The sequence below is a fragment of the Echiichthys vipera genome (assembly GCF_963691815.1).
Source record: "Echiichthys vipera genome assembly, chromosome: 19".
NCBI classification, from domain to species: domain Eukaryota; kingdom Metazoa; phylum Chordata; class Actinopteri; order Perciformes; family Trachinidae; genus Echiichthys; species Echiichthys vipera.
In genome coordinates, this window is record NC_139844.1 from 20,362,425 (window position 1) to 20,372,224 (window position 9,800).

General features: G+C 42.5%; 1 protein-coding gene across 1 annotated transcript in view; it reads left to right on the forward strand.

Annotated features, from left to right (window-relative positions):
• The first annotated feature begins 139 nt into the window (after window positions 1–139).
• Window positions 140–9,800, forward strand: part of ehd3 (EH-domain containing 3) — a 15,028-nt gene continuing 5,367 nt past the window's right edge. The window contains exons 1-3 of the mRNA XM_083934039.1: window positions 140–638; window positions 5,481–5,657; window positions 6,378–6,475. Of these exons, the coding sequence (XP_083790165.1) occupies window positions 412–638; window positions 5,481–5,657; window positions 6,378–6,475 (502 nt within the window). The 5' untranslated portion in view covers window positions 140–411. The remainder of the gene's footprint in view (window positions 639–5,480; window positions 5,658–6,377; window positions 6,476–9,800) is intronic.

Below are 9,800 nucleotides of genomic sequence, written 5' to 3' on the forward strand. Positions count from 1 at the left end.
AGTATTACCATCAATAACAACAACAACAATCCCCACTAATTGTTATTTCATACATATGTATTTTTCTTGAGATTGTGAGATCAAATATCTTATTTTATCATTTTTCAGGCGTTTTAAAGAGATTTTTTTTAAACAGCAATATAGATTATTTCTCTAGTTTTTGTTTGGATTTAAAGTTAAGTTTGTTTTTTTAATTTAGTTGGATTTTAGCTGCATCTTCTTGACTTATATGTGAGGAAATCTCCCTTTTAGTGGGCTCTTACGACAAGGATCTGATCCCTCAAGGACATAACAAATTCCTTTCAGGATAAACCAGTAGCCTGTCAGTCAACAACAGAATAGGCTGACACAACAGCATCTTTGACCACTTCCACCTATCGGACCCTCTTCTAGTCTTAACAATAAGCAACGATGTTCAGCTGGCTTGGAACCGACGACAGGAGGAAGAAGGACCCAGAAGTCTTTCAGACCGTCAGCGAAGGACTGAAGAAGCTCTACAAAACCAAGCTCCTGCCGCTGGAGGAGAGCTACAAGTTCCACGAGTTTCACTCTCCGGCTCTGGAGGATGCAGACTTTGACAACAAGCCCATGGTCCTACTGGTGGGACAGTATTCCACCGGCAAGACCAGCTTCATACGGTGAGAGAAGCATCACACACACACTCGTGTATACTTGTATAAAGAGCTTCAAATGTAAAGGGGGATCGCATAAAGACACACCAGGCCACGAGAAAGATAGAAAGGGAGAGGCGGACACACCCAAACTGACTTCTCTCGGCTTCCCCACTGAAACAGTTTGTCATTAACAGAGAGGAAGAAAGGTTCATGGAATAGAGTAAACATGAAGAGCAATATGAAAAGAATAAGAATAGGACGCAAACAAAAACACTCCGCCTAACAGCAAGAAGTCACACCTCTGACTTTAAGCTTTATTGAATCCATAAAATGTTTATATGAACGCCCACATAACTACACACAAGGAGGCACTGCAGCCCTGACAAGGTGTGTGTATGTCCATGTTTAGTGTGTGTAAAGGAGATTTAGACTGACAGATGGACATCTTTCACTTTAGGGTTTATTCTTGGGCCCTGCTTAAAACATTTTCTGATGTAGCTTAGAATTAGTCCATTAAGATTAACACAGTATCAGTGTTGCTTATAACTAACTATCTAAAGTACTCTTTATTACCAGGATAGTTATATGTAACATCTATTATATGTTCATCAATGATAGTTTTGGACAAGGGCGTCAAATACATGCCTAACTTTACTTAAATTCAGATTTAATGTCCATCCATCCGTCTTCTACCGCTTGTCACTATCGGGGCTGCGGGGGGCTGAAGCCGATCCCAGCAGACATTGGGCGTGAGGCGGGGCACACCCTGGACAGGACGCCAGTCTATCACAGGACACATAGAGACAAACAACCATTCACACCCACATTCACACCTACGGGCAATTTAGAGTCATAAATTAACCTAACACGTGCATGTCTTTGGACTGTGGGAGGAACCCGGAGAACAGACACGGGAGAACATGCACAACACAGAAGGGCCCCAGCCCGGATTCAAACCAGGAACCCTCTTGCTGTGAGGTGACGGTGCTAACCACAACAGCACCGTGCCGCCCTCAGATTTAATAATCTTTATTCAAAAACAACAACAATCTATGATCTATAATCAGAATTGTGTGAGAGCTTGTGACCTGGAATATCTCTGGTAGTGTGACAGCGGGTGATATTAGCAGCTGGGTGTTGGGCCTCTTTTCAGCTGCAGAATTGCTACTAACAACTCGTGCAACTTTGACACACACGTTCACACAAACGCATGCTGGAAGAGCATAGTGGGTAATTACTGGGGTAAGCCTTTGAAAGCCAGAGAGGATGCTGTTAGTGACTTCCTGCTATAAGACAGGACGGTGCAGATATCCCTGCTCTCTCTTCTTCCTCTTCTCTCTCTCTCTCTCTCTCTCTCTGTCTCTCTGTTACTCCAGTCAGCAGCCTGCACACCACCCACATTATAACAGTAAGACGCAGAATGTACAAACCGCTGAGTAACTCTCGGTCAAAATCTCTTTCATTCCACATCGCAGGGTCCCGGACTCTGGATGTGGGAGCGGTGCAGGTCAATAGACAAAGTTATAAAATGCGAATGTGTCTCTGAGAGCTAAAATAAAGAGAAAATGTATGGAGAGACAAGAGATACTGGTAGAGGGTAATAAAATCTCTTCTTTGGCGGTTTTCAGAGGTCAGTAATCTGAGCTTTAAGAACTGAGTCTTAATTTTAGGGCTGAAGTTTATTGATTTTGCATTTTTGTCACAAATTTTGCTTTCATGTGCAATCATCCCTAGACTCCCAAGTTTTCCTTCAAGGTGATTAAAGGGACTATATTTCGCTCATTTTGCATTCAAACTTGTATTTTGAGTTTCTACTCGAACATGTTTATGTTTTAATGTTCAAAAAACACATTATTTATCTCATACTGTCTTTCTGAATAAACCTGTGTTCACCCTCTGTCTGAAACGCTCCGTTTTAGCGCCTGTCTCTTTAAGTCCCTCTCCTGAAAAAGCCCTGGCAGCTCTGATTGGTCGGCGTTTCCGGGTCTTTCGCATCTGTGCTAGTGGCATCGCTGCGCCGTTATCGCAGCCGGGGAATGACACTTTAACTATCAGCACTCAGACAGATTCACAGTCATTGATTATAGTTGTGACATCAGAACCATACAGAAGTCTTGGCGGCTCGTTCAAAGGCGCAATTTCTGAATACAGGCTGTGTGTATTTCTCTGCGTTCTCAGTATTTATCTAGCACCTCAAAACCTCACTTTTTACAATATGGAACAAATAATAATAGTAATAATAATACATTTTATTTATAGACGCCTTTCTAAGCACTCAAGGACACCGTACGTTTGTTAAAAACAGTGCAACACAAACAATAATAAAAACGGGGAGTAAACAAAATTATCAAAAAATAACAACAACACAGTGCAAATAAGATCAAGGGGATAGGACAGTTTTGAACACCTCTAAAGGGTCCTTCACATGATCAGCTTTTTGCGCTGGGCTCACCACGAGGTTGGGCGCAAGAACCCGTTAAACGGCTAAATCAACATGAGTATTAAAACAACTGTTAGCTCGTAAATTGCCTATTCACCAACCTGGTGTGATGCTTATAAACCTCCATCATTATGTTTTCTTCTGATACGACTTTAACGTAACGTTAAGTGGTTCGGGAAAACCGGACACACAATAAGTTTTTCCTCCATCTTTCCAGCTGGCTGGATGTAGCTCTCTGGTTGCCGAGGAAACGTAAACGTCACACTCAAAGCTTCTATCTCATTGGTTGCACTTTGGAAAGGTCAGCGGAAACTTGGTCAAAGTTCAACTGATTTGTACTTTGAGCGCAGCGGCAGAGAGGCAAATCTGAGCGGTGCGCGCTGCTACATCGGACGCTACCGCCTCCTTCATAGGAAATGAATGGAACGGCCGGCGCAAAGCGTTTTTACCGCGAATCATGTGTAGGGGCCGTAATGTGCGTCAACTCTGTACATCACATAATTTTAACTTTTAGGTTATGTGTTGGTGTAGCCTGTGCATTTTCAGTTTTATCTCAGCATGCTCCACAGACTGTGAGACATTTCTGAGATTGTGAGAAATGAAATGGTCCGAGCGGACACGTGAATTACACCCACACACATACACACAGCATGTATATATGATATAGAACAACCTCCCCCAGAGACACATGTGCAGAGAGATGGCTCTACCAGGCACTACTGACCCCTCTGATAAGGTGTGTGTGTTATCGTGGCAAAGATGTATGTATGGACCGTCCGTCATACATACAACATCTGGTAGCAGTTAAAATGCATACACATCCCACACGCACACTTTTAAATTTATGGTCCTTTTTAAGCTTTAACCTCGTCTTTACGGCCCGCCTTCACATTGTTGGGATTCTGAAACTCAACAGAAACACACTATCAACAGACCAACCTTTCATACCTAAAACATATGAGATGTAAGTCAGCTGTGTTGCCATAGCAACAGCTACAGATGAGGTCAAAAGTTTGCTTCAGTTGTAAGTTGGACATAAAACCCATTTGTAGCAAAACACATTCACAAATTTGAGTTCTTTGGGGAATTTAATATAGGTCTTGTGAACAATGTGCTAAGTCAAAAACCATGCTTGCATAAACTCTAATGTTTGTAGTCCGGCCCTTTAACCTTTTTCACCTCACTCAGCTGTTTTCCATCGTCAGTAAGCAAAACAAGCGCCTGGAAAGCCGATATATTTCTTTTTGTCAGCCCTGGTAGAGCTCAACCAAATTCTTATAGATTCGTCTTCTTATTCCAATATGAATATTCTTAATTTTAGCCTAATATGAAAAAAACTAGCTTTGGCATGTGTTAAAGGTTGTGGTCCTTCAGGAACACTTTCTTTTTTTATTGTTATGTTCATGTTAATCCGTTTGCAGCCCTGGGTGTGATGCTGTCATTGCCACTTCTGACAGTAGTCAGTTACCATGCTCCTGTGGTTGAATATCTCACACACAAATCTCTCCTGCAAACAGATTTAGAGGACAGATACCTCCATTTTTGTCTCAATTAACCACACACAACAACAACAACAACAAAGGTATACCAAGATTCATGCTGCTGAGTTTGGAGCAATGGCTTCCTTCGTGCTCAGCAACCATCCAGCCCATGATGATGTAAAAAAATCCCCTAATCTTTGTTCCAGCAGCTTCTAATTCAAGGCAGACCTGTTTTCTGGTGATTGAAGATGTAACAAACATCTGCTTTTCGGTCATCTGGGATTCAGTCAACTCATTGGAATGATAAAACTGATACAAGGCCAACGAGAAACAGTTATGGAACACCTTGTTGACTCAGTAAACCATAGTTGGAGAACTGATATTTATTCTCTGTCATGAATGCTTGAAGTTCCCATATTATGCTCGTTTTAATGTTCAGACTTTTATTTTGTGTTTCTACTACAACATGTCGACATGCTTTAATGTTCAAAATATACCTGAATGTCTGAATATACCCCCGCTTAAGTGCCACTTCTGAAAAAAAGTCCAGTCTGGTCAGCGTTTCAGGATCTGCGCATCTACGGTGCTAGTATGGTCTCTGAACCATCATTGCAGCCGGGTAAATTAATGTAACTGCGCTTTCAAGTCCTGACAGCTTGTTTAAAGGCACAGTGTCTGTGTGCATTTTACATTATTTCTATAGAAGCTTGATCTATTTTATCATTTAAAAAAAACACATTCAAATCTCACTTTTTACAATATGGGACATTTTTGAAAAGTGGATCTAATACTGTAATACTATAATTTGTCTTACGAAGTCGGATTCATCTCTTGTTATGTTGCCTTACAGTATGCTAGCTGCACTATTGTTCATTGTCATTATCAAAAACATCTCATCTCCTGACTTGTTTTGTGTAATGCTATATCATGCTATCTCACCTACAGCTACCTGTTGGAGCAGGATTTTCCTGGAATGCGGATCGGCCCCGAACCCACCACAGATTCCTTCATCGCGGTGATGCACGGCGACACGGAAGGAGTCATCCCCGGCAACGCTTTGGTCGTTGACCCCAAGAAGCCCTTCAGAAAGTTGAATGCTTTTGGAAACGCATTCCTCAACAGGTAAACACCCTCGCACACTTCTTGCGCACTTTCACTTAGTGCTAGATGTCATGCAGTGAGGCAGATGCTGTCAGAGATCTCTAGGGAGGACGGGGGATACTGGAAACACAAAGTGGCATACCAAGGTGAAGCATGTGGACGTAGGGGGGGGGGGAGAGTGGAGAAGAAAGGGAGAGTGAGAGCACTAGTGAGAATCCACACCACAGCTCTACATTCCTGCGTGATTGAATTTCCCTCTGCTCACTGGTCAGGCTTTTCTCTTTTAATGTGTGTGCGTGCGGGACGGACGGTCATCTTTGCAGAGTCACCCTTCTGGAATATGAAAAGTGCCAAAAGTGTTTTTACTTTTGCAGTAGTGTCCTCGCTGTGAGGGCCCACCACTGCTGAAAAGAGACAGAAGAAACGCTGACTGTCAGTGGGAATTAGGGGGCTAACCTGTTAGTATTTATACAGCTGGAGACAGAGAGATAGAGGAGAAGGAGCAGAGAGGGACGTAGAGGTCTGGTGTAGGATGATGTTTGTTGTTAAAAGGTTTTACACTTCTGTCACACACTGTCTTCACTTTTAACTCTCCTCTCCTCTCTCCTCTCCTCTCCTCTCCTCTCCTCTCCTCCTCCGCCCCTCTCCTCTCCTCTCCTCCTCCTCCCCTCTCCTCTCCTCTCCTCTCATCTCCTCTCCTCTCCTCTCCTCTCCTTGTGTGTGTTTGCGTGTGTGTTTTAGGTTTGTGTGCGCCCAGCTGCCTAACCCAGTACTGGAAAGCATCAGTGTGATTGACACACCAGGAATTCTGTCAGGAGAGAAACAGAGAATCAGTCGAGGTAAGACACTCTTCTGTGTGCGTGCGTGCGTGCGTGCGTGCGTGTGCGTGCATGCGCGTGTGCGTGCGCGTGTGCGTGTTTGTTCGTTCACTGGACCCCATTCAGCTGCAGCCCCCTAGTCCCACTGAACTCTGAACTACAATGTCAGCATTTCCTTTGGATGTGTGTGTGTGTGTTTATTTTAGCTTTCAGCTATCAGGAGGATTATGCTTCATTCATTTCAAAGAACAGGAAGCGGCTACAAATAGATGAGCTTTGAATGTGCTCTCTTTCTCTCACACACATATTCATACAAACAGACGCTTCAGATCTGCACGAATCACGTTAACTACACTTCTGTTTTTGAGGAGGAGAATGAGGTAACAAGGGACTCCTTCCTTTTTATTACTGTGATTCAGGTGTGCAGGTGTGTCGTCAGTAAGGGACTTGTAACAAATGTTCTTAGCAAGTATCTTCATAGAAATGAAAATGGGCCATTTTAAATTAAGGAAAAAGAGAGTTTCACATGGCTCGTTAATTTGACGGTGACCTTTTTTCTCGATGCATCCCATCCATCTCAATTAGCTGCCTCCTGACACTCAGAGCAGCTCACGGGAATTTTTCAAAAACTGAACATTTATTGCCAGTAAAGCACTCCAACCCCAAATTAAAATAAAACAATCAAATACATTTCTATGATTCTTATAATACTCCTTATTTGCATTTTGAAACGGGTGAAGCAGCGGGTGTTGAACTGCACGCGGTGTGAGGAGAAGTTTAGGTGTGAAAGGCTTTCTTTACAGTTTGATATGTGTCCGACATGGCTGGCATTCCCAAACCTAAACGCTGGTGTTGCCATACCAACCACTAACGTCAACAAAAGAGCTGGGATAATGAAAGAAAGCTATAATTCACTCTCCACATACACCAACTCTTTCTTACACTGTCCATCTTTGAATTTCGTTCGTTTTTTATTTCTTGGTCCATTCTCTCCCCATGTTTGTACTCCAGTGTTAATGTTGCACTGTTTGACAGTTTCTTACGCTAAGTAGGGCCTATATTTATTGTGTCTCTTCCACCAAATCTCCACAGTGCATTAAGGCTGAACACTAAATACTATATGGTGTGTTGTAATGATGCTTTTACACAATACTTTAACACCATCGATAAATTAGTAAGGGGTGAAATCAGGGTTTGATTGCATGTAGAGTAGATTCTTGTTCAACATAGATTCACTTCACTTGTAGGTTCGTCAACTTAATTTATATAGCGCATTTCAGCAACACGGCAATTTAGAGTGCTTCACATAAAACATTTATAGGCGTTTAAATTAAAATTAAATACAGTTATTAAAGGGAATAGGAGGAGTTGTTTCAGATATACGGTCCATAAAAACTAAACGCTGCTCCTTCTGTTCCGACTCTGGGGACAGAACGCAGACCTGTCCCAGGCGACCTGAGACCTCTGGATGGTTCTTAATGTAGCTATGTATTCATTTATTTGTGTAGCATGTACCTGATTGATAATGAGTGCTTTAATACAATGTTTTTTTTGGGGGGGGTTTGTATTCCCATCCCCACCCGAGGCAGTATTTCCTCTGCCGATCCAAAACCGTTGTTTATGGTATCGTGATGTTATGAGTGTGTTGACGTGGTGAAATCTATAAACACAATAAAGAAGTTCCAAAGACTAAATAAGAACAGAGAAGTGGTCTGGTCATCGGGTCCAGCACATGACTTCATAGCAGGGTTGGGTCTGGATTAATGTTTGTCATGAGAACGTTGCTGTCTGCCGCCTTCTCTGTGGAGAAACAACAGAGTGCACGCTCCGTCAGAGTCAACAGACTTTCAGAATTTAGTTTACAACTGAAGTAGTTTCATGTCTGTGCTACGTTGCGTCTGTTCGGTAAAAGCGTCCGTGAACCTGTTGTGAAACCAAATAAACGGCACAGTGAGGTGTGTCCCCGCTGTTGTGTGTTGGATATAAAACAATACAGGTTTATATGGACCATTGCTGAGTCAGCGCAGCTGTGTTTTCTCTGGGGAGGAGAGAGAGAGAGAGAGAGAGAGAGAGAGAGAGAGAGAGAGAGAGAGAGAGAGAGAGAGAGAGAGAGAGAGAGAGAGAGAGAGAGAGAGAGAGAGAGAGAGAGAGAGAGAGAGAGAGAGAAGAGAGAGAGAGAGAGAGAGAGAGAGAGAGAGAGAGAGAGATGAGAGAGAGAGATGAGAGAGAGGAGAGAGAGAGAGAGAGAGAGAGAGAGAGAAGAGAGAGAGAGAGAGAGAGAGAGAGAGAGAGAGAGTTTTCATCTAATTCCATCCGTTTGTTTATTGCATGTCATGTATGTTTGTATGTTTTGTCACATTCATATTTACTTTTCTTTCCCTCTGTTGCATTGTTTTCATGTTTGTGTTTGTATGTGTGTCCAGATGAGGAGTCAGGCTATAGCTGCCTACATAGATGTCCTTATGGAGGTATCGTAGATAATAAACCTGCATCAACCAGCTGCAAAAAGCCTAATTAAAGCAATACTTTATCGCAATGTAAGCGATAAAGTGAAGAATTCATGGATTGTCACATGCTCTTCACCAGACTCTTGTCACATGGTTTGGGAACATATATATTTGTCCCTCAGTTTATTCGGGTAGCCAATTGGATATTTTAGTCAGATTTGTCATAAGGACACATTTAGTTTCCTTCAGGTTTCTCCAAAGAAAAATACTTCAACAATTACTTTCCAGATGACGAAGGGTTAATATTCATGATCCTCAGGATGAACCATAGTTTTTAGGTTTTTTTTGTGATGCTCTGCCCATTTCCCTTGTGCTTATCCAAACTGTAAATTCCCTGTGGGTGTTCACAAGCCCACAGTGTAAAGGCCATTTGGGTTTGTGATGGTGGATCTTTTAGACTTCAGTATTGTTTTTTCCCCACATCATGTGAAAGCTGCTTCCCGTGAAGAATAATCTACTAAAAATTCAAAATATCAAGGTATCGCTCGCTCTCTCTCTATTAACCCTGCACAGCTCTGCTCAAGCAGCAGATGTGCCCTCTGTCTCCTCTCTGCTGTGCTCACCCAAGACAGAAAAACAAAGCTAAAACCAGTTTCCATATTTGACATACTTATTGCTACATCTGCTAAACCTTTGTTCACATCCCAGCGAGGAAAGTATTGAGCGCTGAAAGATGACCAGTTTTAATACTTGTTGGTAAGAGAGTCTTTGAGGCGGCAGGTCAGCCATACCATTTAACATCAGAATAAATGCGCATATATATATATCCACTGTGGAAATAATTCACATTGGGTATAAACTATTCGTCTTCTGGGAGCAGCAGCAGTAGCAAGTATGCG